The sequence below is a fragment of the Saccopteryx leptura genome, chromosome 3 (assembly GCF_036850995.1).
Source record: "Saccopteryx leptura isolate mSacLep1 chromosome 3, mSacLep1_pri_phased_curated, whole genome shotgun sequence".
NCBI lineage: Eukaryota > Metazoa > Chordata > Mammalia > Chiroptera > Emballonuridae > Saccopteryx > Saccopteryx leptura.
Window position 1 is genome coordinate 75,349,660 of NC_089505.1, and position 15,275 is coordinate 75,364,934.

At 40.0% G+C, this 15,275-nt stretch overlaps 2 protein-coding genes across 3 annotated transcripts in view; one reads left to right on the forward strand and one right to left on the reverse strand.

Annotated features, from left to right (window-relative positions):
• LOC136399355 (leukocyte immunoglobulin-like receptor subfamily A member 6) overlaps positions 1-12,729 on the forward strand; it is a 33,096-nt gene extending 20,367 nt beyond the window's left edge. The window contains exons 9-10 of the mRNA XM_066374438.1: positions 6,920-6,940; positions 12,590-12,729. Coding sequence (XP_066230535.1) covers positions 6,920-6,940; positions 12,590-12,726 — 158 coding nt within the window. The 3' untranslated portion in view covers positions 12,727-12,729. The remainder of the gene's footprint in view (positions 1-6,919; positions 6,941-12,589) is intronic.
• Positions 1-15,275, reverse strand: part of LOC136399362 (leukocyte immunoglobulin-like receptor subfamily A member 5) — a 429,345-nt gene that overhangs the window by 129,326 nt on the left and 284,744 nt on the right. The window lies entirely within an intron of this gene.

The window sequence follows — 15,275 nt, forward strand, 5'->3', positions numbered from 1 at the left end:
TCTTGGCATACAGGAAGGCCATGGACTTTTGTATATTAATTTTGTATCCTACGACTTTACTGTATTGGTTTATTGTTTCTAGTAATCTTTTTGTAGAGTCTTTGGGGTTTTTGATGTATAGGATTATATCATCTGCAAAAAGTGAAACCTTTACTTCTTCTTTCCCAATATGAATGCCTTTTATTTTTTTTCTCTTGTCTGATTGCTCTGACTAGAACTTCCAGCACTATGTTGAATAAGAGTAGAGAAAGTGAACAACCTTGTCTTGCTCCTGATTTTAGCGGAAAAGTTCTCAGTTTTATGACTTTTAATATGATGTTAGCTGATGATTTATCATAAATGGTCTTTATTATGTTGAGATATTTTCCTTCTATCCCCATTTTGTTGAGTGTCTTAAACATAAAATAGTGTTGTATTTTATGGAATGCATCTATAGATAGGATCATATGGTTTTTGTTCTTTGTTTTGTTGATATGTTGTAATGCTGTATTATGTTAACCGTTTTACATATGTTGAACCATCCTTGTGATTCTGAGATGAATCCCACTTGACCATGATGATTTTTTTTTTTTACAGAGACAGAGAGAGAGTCAGAGAGAGGGATAGATAGGGACAGACAGACAGGAATGAAAAGAGATGAGAAGAATCAATCATCAGATTTTCATTGAGACACCTTAGTTGTTCATTGATTGCTTTCTCATATGTGCCTTGACCATGGGCCTTCAGCCGACCGAGTAACCCCTTGCTGGAGCCAGTGACCTTGGGTGCAAGCTGATGAGCTTTGCTCAAACCAGATGAGCCCGTGCTCAAGCTAACGACCTCAGGGTCTCGAACCAGTGTCCTCCATATCCCAGTCCAATGCATGGTGGGCATTTGCCACCACCTGGTCAGGCAAATTATTTTTAACGTGTTGTTGTATTATATTTGCTAGTATTTTGTTTAGTATTTTAGCATCTGTATTCATTAGAGATATTGGTCTGTAGTTTTCTTTTTTGTGTGTTGTCCTTGCCAGGTTTCGGTATGAGCATTGTGTTGGCCTCATAAAATGTGTTTGGAAGTATTGCTTCTTCTTCAATATTTTGGAAGACTTTAAGTAGAATAGGAACCAAGCCTTCTTTGAATGTTTGATAGAATTCAATAGTATAGCCATCTGGCCCTCGATTTTTATTTTGGTGAAGGTTTTTGATAGTTGTTTCTATTTCCTCCCTGCTTATGGGTCTGTTTAGGCTTTCTACTTCTTTGTGACTCAGTCTAGGAAGATTGTATTGTTCTAGGAATTTATCCATTTCTTCTAGATTGTTAAATAGGTGGTATATAGTTTTTCATAGTATTCTACAATAATTCTTTATATATCTATGATACTTGTGGTGAATTCTCCTCTTTCATTTTGGATTTTGTTTATATGAGTTCTTTCTCTTTTTCCTTAGTGAGTCTTGCCAAGGGTTTGTCAATTTTGTTGATCTTTTCAAAGAACCAGCTCCTTGTTTTATTAATTTTTTATAGTTTTTCTGTTCTCTATTTTATTTATTTCTGCTCTGATTTTTATTATTTCCTTTCTTCTGCTGGTTTTGCATTGTCTTTGTTCTTCTTTTTCTAGTTCCTTAGGATATGAAGTTAAGTGGTTTACTTGGGCTCTCTCTTGTTTGTCCATATAGGCCTGTAGTAATATGAACTTCCCTCTTATTACTTATTACTGCTTTTGCTGCATACCAGAGATTCTGATATGTCATATTGTTATTTTTGTTTCTCTGTATGTATCTTTTGATTTTTGTTTTTATTTCTTCTTTGACCCACTAATTTTTTAAAAGTATGTTGTTCAGATTCCACATTTTTGTGGGCTTACCACTTTTTTGCAGTTGAATTCTAGTTTCAGGGCTATATGATCAGATAACATGCTTGGCATAATTTCAATCTTTCTGAATTTGTTGATGTTATTTTTGTGGCCCAAAATATGGTCAATTTTTGAGAATGTCGATGTACACTAGAGAAAAATATATACTCTGGCACTTTGGGACAAAATGTTCTGTAGATATTTATCATATCCAATTGTTTTGGTGTTTTGCTTAAGGCCAATATTTCTTTATTGATTTTCTGTTTGGGTGAATGATCTAGAGCCGTCAGTGGTGTATTGAGGTCTCCAAGTATGATTGTATTTTTGTTGGTTTTTGTTTTTAGGTGAGTCAGTAGCTGCCTTATATATTTTGATGCTCCTTGGTTTGGTGCATATATATTAAGAAGTGTTATGTCTTCTTGATTCAGTGCTTCTTTAGTCATTATAAAATGACTGTTTTTGTCTCTGATTACCTTTGCTGTCTTATAGTCAGCATTGTTAGATATGAGTATTGCTACACCTGCTTGTTTTGGATGTTATTTGCTTGGAGTATTGTTTTGCAACCTTTCACTTTGAATTTGTTTTTATCCTAGTAGCTTAGATGTGTTTCTTGTAGGCAGCATAATGTTGGATTTTCTTTTTTAATCCATTCTGCTACTCTGTGTCTTTCTATTGGTGAGTTCAACCCATTTACATTTAGTGTAATTATTGACACTTGAGGGTTTCCTATTGCCATTTTATATATTGCTTTCTGATAGTTTTGTATCTTGTTTGGTTCTTCTTTTTTATTTTTCTGTCAAATTTTTTTTGTTTGGTTGTAATCCATACTTCTTTCTTCTGTTACTTTTTTTTTTGTAAGCCATGTACTTCTGTGTTGGTATTTTTAGGGGTGGTTACCATTAAGTAATGGAAAGGATACATATCATGTTTATTGTAGTCCATTATCTCATGAGTGCTTCCACATTCCAACCTCCTTTGCTACTGTTAATCTTTGTCCTCTCCTTTTTTTGTTTTTGTTGTCACAGATTAATCTTGTTTTTATTGTGATCTTGATGAAGCTTTTACATGTAGTTTTGTTTTGTTCTTTGTATCTAGTCTGAAAACCCCCTTTAGTATTTCCTGAAGTGGGGGTTTTCTGGTGATAAATTTCCTCATCTTTTCTGTATCTGTAAATCTTTTTATTTCTACTTTGTATTTGAAGGATAGCTTTGATGGGTATAGTATTCTTGGCTGGAAGTTCCTCTCTCTCAGAACTTTAAATATTGGGGTCCACTCTCCCCTAGCTTGTAGAGTTTCTGCTGAGAAATCTGATGATGATCTAATGGGTCTTCCTTTGTGTGTTGTATTCTGCATTTCCCTGGCTGCCTTGAGAATTTTTGCTTTGTCATTGGTTTGTGCCAATTTCATTATGATGTGCCTTGAAATATGTTTGTTACAGTTCAGATAACTCGGTGTTCTGTTTGCTTCTTGAATTTGAGGTTTTAGTTCTTTCCACAGGTTTGGGAAGTTCTTGTCTATTATTTTTGAATATGTTCTCCATTCCATTTTATCTCTCTTCTCCTCTGATATACCCATTATTCTTATGTTGCTCTCTCTGATGGAGTTAGACAATTCCTATAGGGCTTTCTCATTTTTTTTAATTCACAAGTCTCTCTCCTCTTATTTCTGTCGTGCCTCTTGTTGCCTATCTTCTATGTTACTAATTCTCCCTTCTATCTGGCCTGTTCTACTGGCTAAGCTTGTTACCTAGTTTTTCAGTTTATGAATTAAGTTTTTTATCTCTGTTTGAATCATTTTCATAGTTTCAATTTCCTTGGTGATGTATTCTTTCTGTTCATTGAATTGATTTTTGAGCTCTCTAAATTGCCTTTCTGTGTTTTCTTGTATATCCCTGAGTGTTTTCAGGGCTTCAATCTTAAATTCTCTCTCTTTACCTCCAAGTTTTCCAAGCTATTACATTTTTTTATACTTTTTTCCTCATCTGTCTGAGCTACATCTCTGTATTTTGTATAGATATTTGATTTCTTTTTCCTTATTAGCATTTGAGAGTGGTATTGTTAATGACACTAATAAGAGTTGATAAAAAAATTTTTTAAATTTTTTTGAGAAAATACAATGAAATACTGAAAATTCTATTGTGCTAAGTGGAACAAAAACTACATAGAACAGAGGGCCTGAGTTGGGGGAAAGTGACAAAGAAGCAAAAATTGAAGTAAGAACCTACAAAATGCCACAAGAAAAAAATCTGGATCAAGGATAAAATAATTTGTTGGTAAATTATGGTCAAATGAGAGAAATAGTGAGAGAGAAAAGAAGAAAAAAAGAAAAAGAGAGAGAAATACAGTGAAAAAATGAAAATTCTATTGTATTAAGTGGAACAAAAACTACATAGAATGGAGAGCCAGATTTGGGGAAAATGCTAAAGAGATAAAAAGCCAAGTAAAAGGCACATAAACTGCTAGAAAGAAAAAATTTGAATCCAGAATGAAATAATTTTTGTGGGTGAGATTTGAATGAGAGAAAAAGTAAAAGAGAAAAGAAGAAACAAAGAGAGAGAGACAAGAAAAGAGAGAGTTAAAAAATTTGAGAATGTAACACCCATAAAAAAAAAAAAACAAATGGAAAATGTAACACCTATGGGTAATGAAGTTCAAAATAAAAAGGAAAGAATAAAACTGAAAGGATAAAATGATCAAGGTAGAAGAGAAAAAAGAGATTAAAAATACAAGAAAAAAATGAAAAAAGTTATAAAGACTGTGGATTTTTCCTGGTTTTGAGAGGTTATCTTCTTCCTTTTTCTTTCTTCTCTCTCCTTTTGGCCAGTGGCACTGTACCCCAGGTTCTGCCCCTGTGGCACATTTAGGCAGAGATATGCAGCTGATGTGTCGCTATGGTGATGACATAAACTAGGCCTCAGTCCCGTTGGTAGGCGGGGCTTGTTAGCGTTTGCAGACTCCAACAATGGGAGAGTCTGTTTTCCTGGAGCCTCTCCCCAAATTTCTCTTTCCTGAACCAGCAGCCTAGAGACCCAGCTGTGAAGTTGCCAAAGCCACTGCCTGGAGAGCAAGAGGCTCTAAGAGCTGCCAATGCCCCTGCCCCCCAACCCCACTCAAAGCAGGGTTCTGGGTAAGGTTTTTCCATCCAAAGCTGCCAGCGTGATCAGGCAGGGCTGGGAGCCAACTGCTTTTCAGGTGTCTTTCTATGAGCCTCCAGGCATGTCTAGTATGCCTCAGTGCTCCACGGGTCTATTCTCCCCAGGCTTTTTGCACTTTGTAACCTGTATCAGCTGGAAGGAAGATGCTCCAGTCACTGCCTGCAGAGCAAGGGGTCCTAAAAGCTGCCAAGTCCCTCCTCCAGGTCTATTCAAAGCACAGCTCTGAGTGTGAAAGCTTTGTCAACCAGAGCCACCTGCTCAAGCAGGCAAGAAAGTGAGCTGACTTCTAGTCAGACTCCTTCTAAGGTTCCCCAGGTATGTCTAGTTAAATTTGCCTCAGTGCTCCATGGTCTGCTCTCCACAGGGCTTCTCCCTTGTTGTGAAGCCTACAGCCCAGCCCGCCCAACTTACACAGTGTTCTCTGAGGTTTGTTCTGTGGGAATGTGCTTTTTAACCTGTATCAGCTGGTGGGAAGTTGCCCCAACCACCGCCTGCAGTGGAAGAGGTCTTAAGAACTATCAAGTTCCTCCTCGGGCTCTGCTTAAATCGTAGCCCTGGGAAAGAAGGCTTTGTCAGTCATAGCCACCAACGTAAGCCAGCAGGGCAGTTTGCAGACTGCGGGTTAGGCTCCTTTCTAAGGGTTCTGGGGTACATCTGGTTTGCCTCAGCATTCATTGGATGTGCTCTCTAGAGTTTGCCTGTTCCAATAAGCTGCCTGATCACCCTGCCCCCCAGCACTTCTGCAGTTCTCTTCAGCAGGAAAGTGTTTTGTAGCCTGTTTTGGCTTGCAGAGGCTCCCCACCTGGACAGGTCCTGGCATAGGGAAGCCGGCTCTCGCGCACTTCCCACGCATTGTTGTTCAGAGAGCTGGGATTACTCAGAAATTCTGCCTACGGCCCACACAGAAGGTCACTGCTGACAATCTCTGACCCAGCCTCTGTGTCTGGAAACATGGGCGCCCATGCCCTAAGCGCCAGGTGAAACCACTTGCACACTGCCCGTGCTCGCCCAGGAGATCAGGAATAAACAAAGTCCAAAGCTGCTTTGATATCAGTTCCTGAAGGCAACTGCTTGCCCACCTCTGTCGGGGTTTGCTGCTGGTGTTAGCTCTGTGTAGGCTGAGCTGCAGGCACACTCTCTCCTCAACTTGAACAGCTCTGCCCTAGCCAGTTTATTCCATCACCCCTAGACCTCCCTTCTTCTCAGTTCCAAGTGAAAGCAGCCCTTCCTCAGGTCAGTGAGGAAAGCAGAATATTCCGTTCTCTGACTTATTTTCTTCAGAGTGGATTATATATGCAGCCACTATTCACCCAATCATACCTTTGTTTGATGTATGTGTATTTCAGATGCTCCTGGGATTGTTTTTCTGTCTCTAGTTGTTGAATTTGTTGAAACTTCAGGGAGAGGTATTGGTAGCATGCTTCATGGCACCGTTTCTCTGACATCACTGCCATAGCTCTGAAATTTCTATGCTTACCTCTGTTGTGATGCTGCCATCACAATGATGGAGGCAGGACTACAGTCATGATGATGGATGAGTCATATGGTGAGGGCTTTACTGCTTTAGTAATATGTGTATCAGGCCTTGGGCACTCTTCTTCACATATTGACATGCCAGAGGACCAGACACAGAGTACTGGTGTCCTTCAAGGAAGAGAAAGGCTCTGGAGAACAATCTGTAGAATATGGCTCTGTCATTCTCTGCACCCCTCATTGTGAGGGAGGTGGGATCTGAAAGGCTGGGAGTCTGCACTTTGTTTTTCTCTGTCTCTGTGCAGAGTGCAGGCTGCCAGCAGATCAGGGAACCCTGGCCATGACCCCTCATTCTGCTGCCACCTTGGTTCAATATCACCCTCTCTGCCCCTCAAACTCAACACTCCTCCTTTTAGAAGTATCAGTCACTCTGGGTTTCTACTCTCTCTGGAACCCAGTAGACAATAACCCAGACAGTCCAGGTTTCTCTCCTTTACCAAGCTGATGCCATTATGTCTCATTTTCTGCCTTCCTTCTAAACCCTTCCCACTTTCAGTTGACTCCATGCTTGGATCACTTCATGCAAACCTGTGAGTCCAGCTGGGATTTTCTTACTGCACCACAGCTGCTCAATTTGTTGGAGTTTCAGGGAGAGATCAAGGGTATCTCTCACTGTGCCATTACTGTGATGTCATCTCCCTCTATGTCCTTTTTTAATATTTAGTATCATTTTCTGTAAGTTCTCGCTGAGATGATCTATTTTTTTTCCCTGAAGCCCTTAAACATTCATGGAACCAGAGGAGCTTTAAAGGTAGGCACACTGGGCGTGTGCTCTGGTCCCTGATTTTTGAAGGGCCCCTCAAAACTCCAACTTTACACTTTTTTCTAATGATATCAAGTTTGGTTTCATATGTGCAATTTCAACATTAATAGAACATAGTATTTTTTAATTTATTTAAAAATATGGTAACCAAGTATTTTTTTTAAATAATTTGTATATTTTCAGGAATCCATGATGGGTAAACATCAATGTGCACTAAATGTTGTGAGTTCATGCTAATTCATTCATAATTGGTTTATACAACATTCATTTCAGGTATTAGGAACATATGACAATGTTATTACACATTATTATTTTGATTTCAGGTTTTTTGTTTGTTTTTTATAAATAAAATTTTATTTTAATGGGGTGACATCAATAAATCAGGGTACATATATTCAAAGAAAACATCTTCAGGTTATCTTGTCATTCAGTTCCATTGCATACCCATCACTCAAAGAGAGATTGTCCTCCATTACCTTCTATTTAGTTTTCTTTGTACCCCTTTCCCTTCCCCTTCCCCTCTCCCTCCTTCCCTCCCCCTGCCCCCAGTAACCACCACACTCTTGTCCATGTCTCTTAGTTTTGTTTTTATGTCCCACCAATGTATGAAATCCTGCAGTTCTTGTTTTTTTCTGATTTACTTATTTCACTCCGTATAATGTTATCAAGATCCCGCCATTTTGTTGTAAGTGATCCGATGTCATCATTTCTTATGGCTGAATAGTATACCATGACGTATGTGAGCCACATCTTCTTTATCTAGTCTTCTATTTTTTTTTTTACAGTGATTACAGCCTTTAAGCAAACTCTTGGCCAATACAGCAAGAATCCATAAAAGAGTAGTGTCCTTAACATGTTCAAAAAGTCCAAGTTGGCCCCAACACCATGTCAAATCCCTGAAAAATGGAACACAACCCCAGTTCAGTCTGTTAGGAGCTGTCACAAGGAGCAGGAATCCAGGAAAAGTCCACATCCAGGAAAAGTCTGCATGGCACTGGAATTGTTGTCACAATTCTATACTTTGCAGCTCACGTCCAAGTCCCAATGACCGCTGCTTCTAGCTGGTAATGATTCAGGTAGACTGGAAAAGCCATCTGCAGCATGTGTTGATATGGAGCTTCTGTTCTCCTCTGCCTGGGGAGATGAGACCAGGTTGCTTTTCCCTGGAGCTCTGCAACTGTGGCGTGGTAAAGAGAACCTTTGGATACACTAAGCTGGGTGGCAAAGGTAGATTCATAATAGAAGTTGGCAAAAGGGGGAAAGAGAGCTCTAAATTAGGAGTAGGTCCCAGCCTGAAATATGAGTGGGGCATTGAGGTAGGAGCAAAAAAGGAAACATTATATATTAAACAAAGCAGCAGAAAATAGGAATATCAACACCCACAACATAGATCTTCAAGGGAAGAATAAAAAACCTGACTATTCAGGCAAGACATAGTTAAGTGGCCCTTGTGCAAATGAGATCAGTTTACCTGCTTCTTGGAAGACATACCCTAGGTTCGTCCACAGTGTCGTAGATGGGGCCGACGGCCCTGGGCACCTTCAGCCTTCAGTGGCAAACCCCAGCATTCTAGGCAAGGTTAAGTCATAGGTGGCTGGAGCAGGGCTGGAAGAGACTGAACCCTCCCTTAGAGGAGTGAGGGGGAAGACTACCTTCCAGTGTCCCTGTTTCCTGGCATGTAAGTCTGGTAGGCTCAATGACCTTCCTTTCCACTATTGAAGCAGGACCCAGATGGCATCCTATGAGACCCCTTTGGGGTGTTGGAGCCTTTAAGGGTGTATCCTAAAAGCTGGTAATTCCCCTGATCTCTATTGGGCTTTTTCTGCCTCTCGGTATCTTAAAAGCCATGTTCAGAAGATCTCGCTGAGAGGTTTGAGGATCCCCATCTGACTATATAAATCTTTTCCATATATCTGGATATATTTGGAAAAAGACAAAACAGTGTTATTAGCTGGATCAAATAAAGAAGGTAGTAGTTTGCAGGTGAAAAAGATTTGGTGTCTCCTGTTCATCAGCATTCAAAAGAAATTTAAAATTTTTTTTTAAGTAAAAAGCATGATATGGTAGATCCATAGGAGTTCCAGGAAATATTTTAAGGTCAATTAAAAAAAATTTTAAAAGGGGATAGTCATATCCTGGAACATGTATTTTTATTTTCACTGTTTCTCTCTCTTTTTTTAAGGAGCCCAATATTTTCTTCTGCACCCGGGGCCTCAACCAACCCTAATCCGCCTCTGCCTGTAACTATTGTTCTAAACTCTGCACCTGCTATTTTTGTTGCTTCTAGTTCATTGAATTCCTTTTCTGTGGATTTCTTTTGTCCTTTCATTTGGGGCATGTTCTTTCTCTCCCCATTTTATCTCTCTATGTTAAGTATTTCTGCTGTGACTCTCAGACTTGTTATGATGTTTTTCTGGTGATGGTGGCTTGTTGGGTTCAGTGGCACAATCTTTCAGATGACCTGAGTTCCATGCTCCAGGAATGTTTCTTTTGGGTTATGGGCACCCTCCTGTTGTAGTTGAGTCATGAATGTTGTTGGCCTTTCTTGTGGATGAAGTTAACCCTTCGGGCTGGCTGACTATAAGGATAAACCTCAATCACTATTTGAAGACATGCTACAGAGGTTCTCCCTCGGGCGGAGCTCTTCCTAGCAGAGTCTTGTAGCTGCCAAGATCCTCTTCAGGTGTGCTGCTTGTATGGCTAGCTGGGTTGAGATTAAGTGTGGTCTGAAGCCCACCAGTGGTTGTGTTTGTTCTGGGTCCACTTGGACGAGGTTCAGGTACAGGATGATGTGGGACACTGTGTGTGACTTTGGTCTACCTGTCTGGAGCTACATGCTGTTCACTGTTTGTGGATACATCTCCTGGGCCTGGGTATGCATGAAAGGGGTCAGCTTATGTACAAGAGTCAGCTTCCTCCAGCTTAGAGCTGAAGGCAGATCTGTAAAATGACTGAGGCTCCCTGAAACTTGCCTCTACCTGTCAGCTAATTTGTCTCTCCCTGAGGTTGCCTGGTCTTCTTCCAGAGCCTTCTGAAGAAAGACCAGAGCCCTTTCTACTCATTGTGAGCTCATTAGGGTGGGGAAACTGGAACTGGGCAGGATAGGTGTAGTGGGTCTACAATGTGCACGTCATGCAGTGAGGCATTCCGTGATGGGAAAGTGACCTCTACTCCATCCCTTCTACAGGAACCAGCTCACCCAGTGGGACCTTGGGCTCAAGAGAACAGATCAGAAAAGTTTCCCATAGAGGTTGATGTCAGCCCAGCCCACAGGTGGGCGTCAAGCCCTTCATGCTAGTCCCAGACAATAGCCTTAAGGGACTCACAGTCAAATGTCCTAACTCCCAGCAGCTCCCCCTTTCAGCTGCACAAATAAGCTCAGGTAGTCAGGTATCTGAGACTTGGAAGGGCAGATCCAAACAGTCTGCTTGGGAGAGTGTGGGCTGAGCTTGCAGGGGAGATAGCAGTGCTGCCTCCTCAATGGAGGGCTTGTCCCTGGGAAGGCAGCATCTGAGTCTCCAGCAGACTCCCTTCTTTCCCAGGTGGACCGAATCCCCAGTGATTTCACCACCAGATGGTATATGGGCTCCTCTTCCCATCTCTGTTGTTCTGGGTTGGGGAGCCCTGCATGGGGTTGAGGTCCCTTGCTCCTGGGAGAGAAAGTTTTCCAGCCAAGGTACTCCTCCAGCTTCTCAGCTGCCACACCTGGGTGCAGGGGCTAGTCTTTATGCATTTCCACCCTCCTTCCAGGCTCTATGTGATTTCCTCTGTAAATCCATGGGCATAATACTTCAGTTCAGCTAGCCTTCAGTTGGGCATTCAGGTTGATTGCTCTGTAAGTTAGCTGTAAGTCTGGTTTGGGGCCAGGAGCAGGCAAGTTTAACTTTCACTGACTCTGCAGACATCTTGTAATATCATGGAACTTCACTTTTTTTTTTTCAAACTGTATGCCTATCGTTCTCACTTCAAACTCCTGATGATGAAATGGTGGAGTAAAATGTTTTAAGCTTCACCTCAGGAAAACAGCTTAATTCATACCCAAAATTATTTCAAGGCAAACCTATTGAGAAATCTATATTTTATACTGAAAGCACTATTTATTAATAATTTTATTTAGAAAATTAAATTTTATGGCGGCATTATTTACAGTGGTCAAGACAGGGTAACACCCAAACTGTCCCTCAAAAGCATATTGACCTTTTCATTTTTATCTGTTATTCTGTTTTATTAAGGTTTTATTAGACGTGCTTTCTTGTTCTGACAAATATACATTTCTTAGAAATTACACTTTTCCTCTGATTTACAGCCACATGAGACACATTACAAAGGCTTCCTGGTTGCAACCATTTGGACATTAACCCAAGAGAATAATCTTTATCATCCATGTGCATTTCCTGAATTGTGTGAGCTGATATTTAAAATTTTTTTGCATGGATTTATGTAATTAGCGATTCTTCAATAATAATTTTTTAATTTTGCTTTCTTTATCAAGATGCGGTGACAGATTGACATAATTTCCTAGTTTCTGTGCTCATTAAATATTATAATTTGATGGAATTTCTCTGTTCCTTAAAGCTTGAAAACTAGAACTGTGGACGTCCCTGTTTATGACATTTGATAAGGGGTGCATGGAGATTTCCTTTTGGGATAAAAATGACATCATTAGCCATCCATTTAGCTCTCTCTCCTTCTCTCCTTAGATACACAGCACACGCAACTCACACACATACACACACATACACACACACTACATATTGGTACAGCATACATATATGTAGATATAAATGATGATATGTAATTCTAGTATTCATGAAAGAATATATATGCAACTATATATACAGATATATTTTACATACTATTTATAATATACTACATAAATTGTATATATATTATATGTTATATATACTATATATATATATATATATATATATTGTGTCAAATATATATATATTGTGTTTTTGACATTCAGAGCTCCTGACACCAACCCCTGATCCAAGATCCCTGGCTCCCAACTATTAAAACTGTGGGATCTCTCAGCTATCGGTAATAAGCTTTTGGGACTTTGAGTCTCAGACTAAACACAGAACATACAGTACTTAAATATTTCCAATTTGAGATAAGTTTTTTTTACTAATCTTGAGCTCTTGGACACAGCTAACTCTTATCACATTGACTCAGAGCAGGTTCTGAATTCAAACATCACAGGGACGCTGAGGCCAAGGGATGGTGGGAGCCCAGGATAAATAATCAAACCCTGGAGATTTGGGTCTTCCCTGACCACGGTGACCTCTATATTCACATTTTCTAGCCACTAAACCTCAAGACTACACAGTGGAGAACCTTATTCGGATGGCCATGGCTGCATTGATCCTGCTGGTCCTGGGGCTGCTGCTGTTTCAAGCTCGACACAACCCAGAAATGACCCACGATGCAGTCAGGAAGTGACCACAGAGGGACCAATGCGGTGTTCAGAGAGGTGGAGCCTTGGAGCACATCTGATGACCCCAGAGAGAGAAAGTACAGACCACAGTTGGGAACCTGTCTGCTGAGAATGTCCAGGGAGAGACTGTGATTGGGATGCAGGGAATGTGTGCCATGTTCCTGTGGAGGAAGCCTACTCCACCCACTGGGGGCCTTCCTCCCGGTCACCTCTGACTCTCCCTGACTGTCCTTCCATTCTCATTCCTGTGACATGAGGGTGCGCCCACATGGCTGGATTAGATCCACATCTATACACCCCTTCACTCCTGACCACATTCATATAAACAAAACATGGCATCTTCAGAGCACTGAAATTTTTAAACAATAGTGAACAATGCCTTGCCACCTGCTACATTGTTGGGTGAACGTCAAAATTATGCTGCTAAATGACAGAAGCCAGACACAAAAAGTCACATTTTTTGAGAGTCCTTTTACATGAACTGTCCAGGAGAAAGAACCCCATAGACACAGAAATCAGGTTTGTCAGGGGCTGGGCTGGAAGAGAGACTGGAGACTGAGTGCTTTGTGTTCATTGGGGGATGACAAAATTTTCTTGAAAGTGGAAAGAAGCTGTGGTTGAGATATTGTGTATTTACTATATTCCATTGAGTGATATACTTCGAAAAGCTGAATTTCCTGTTATGCTAATTTTACGTCAATAAAAAGAAGTGCACCATTGACAGTTAGCTAAGTCTGTTAGAGCATCATAGTGAAATTTCAACGTTGAAGTTTTGATCCCTGTTCAGGGCACACATAGGACAACCAATGAATGAACGACTGAGTGTAACAACAAATAAATGCTTTTCTTCTCCCTCCCCTTTCTCTTTCTTCTGCCCATTTACCTGCATATCTGTATGTCTAGCTATGTCTGTCAGTCTTTCTATCAATCTTTGTATCTATCATCTATCTATCTGTCTATCTATCTATGTATCTATCTATCATCTGTCTATCTACCTATGTAGCTATCTACTTACCTATCTATATATCGTTTATCATCTATCTATTTATCTTTATGTCTATCTCCATCTGCCACTCAATCTCTCTGGCCTTGACAATATGAACTAATAAAATAAATATAGTTTTCTTGAACCACACTGTTAGTTGTCATTTGCTGTTATAACTTTAACAAACTAATTCAATGTCTCTCTCTCTCTCTCTCTCTCTCTCTCTCTCACACACACACACACACACACACATTTTCTCTCTCTCTTTCTCTCCATATTGACAAGTGAAACTGAATTTTGGCTCACACACAAGAAATAATTTCATCTAACACAATACAAACAAATTGTTCAGGTTTTATTCTCTTTTAAAAATGCAGAATTAAGGTGGCCACTTTGTTTTTGTTTGTCACAGACTAAAAAATATAGTACAAGGTCTAATTAAAATGAGGTTGGAGATGGACTTCATATTTCTTCTGAAAATTGTTTCATATCATTAATCATTTTGTACAATAGGTTGGCCAGGGAATATTAAATGTCACTCACTGGAAAATTGATATGACTTTTTTTCTGATTACATGATTTTATTGAATATATTGGGATGATGTTGGTTAATAAAATTATATAGGTTTCAGGTGTACAGTTCTGTCATACATCATCTGTATATTGTTTCTGTGTACTACCCAGAGTCAAGTCTCCTCCCGTCACCATTTATCCCCCTCTACCCTCTTCTCCCTCCCTTCACTCCCCTTTCTCTCTGGTAATCATCAAACTATTTTTTGTGTCCATGACTCTTTCTTTTCTGAATACCTTCACCTATCTCACCCAGCCCCTAACCACCTCTCTTCTGACCGTTGTCAATCCTGTTCTCTGTACTGAATAATTGCTATGACTTTCACATGGTAGCAAACTATCCTAAAATCAGTATGTAATTGTAGAGTTTAGGAAAACTATTTGTGACACCTTACACAGGAGTTGTGCTCAGTAATGTGGTTCAAACAAAACTTGCAACATGCACTATTTTTAGGATGAGAAGAAGCTGATCCTCTTCCTATATGACAGGCACCTTGAGACTGACACAACTGTGGTGTGGGGATACTGCCACCAGACCCTGTGGGTCTGCCTCCTGTGCTTCTCTTTAACATCTGAAAAATAACTCATGAAGAGCTCTGTGATAAAAGTCATTATTGGGACTTGACCACATTTTCTGATGGATAAACAGTGCCAACCTGATACTGCAAAGTAAATTCAAAATTCTTACCATGAAACCCACAAGTTGGGGCAGCTCTTCAGTTTCCCTTGACCCGAAACATGCAGGTGTATCTAGAAGGTTTGCCTTAAGACCACAGACCACCATCTCCTCCCTAACTACATCTTATTTTGTGTGTAACTCCTGAGAGATTGAGAGCTAATTCAGCACTGGGTTATAGACAGCTCCACAACCACATGTATATTTTATCCAGGGGTCCTTAGATTTGATATGAAGGGTAATAAAAATATGCATGCTTTGTGTAGAATATTTCATAGGTACATATTTTCTTTAATATCTTACATGCGCTACAATTGCATTTT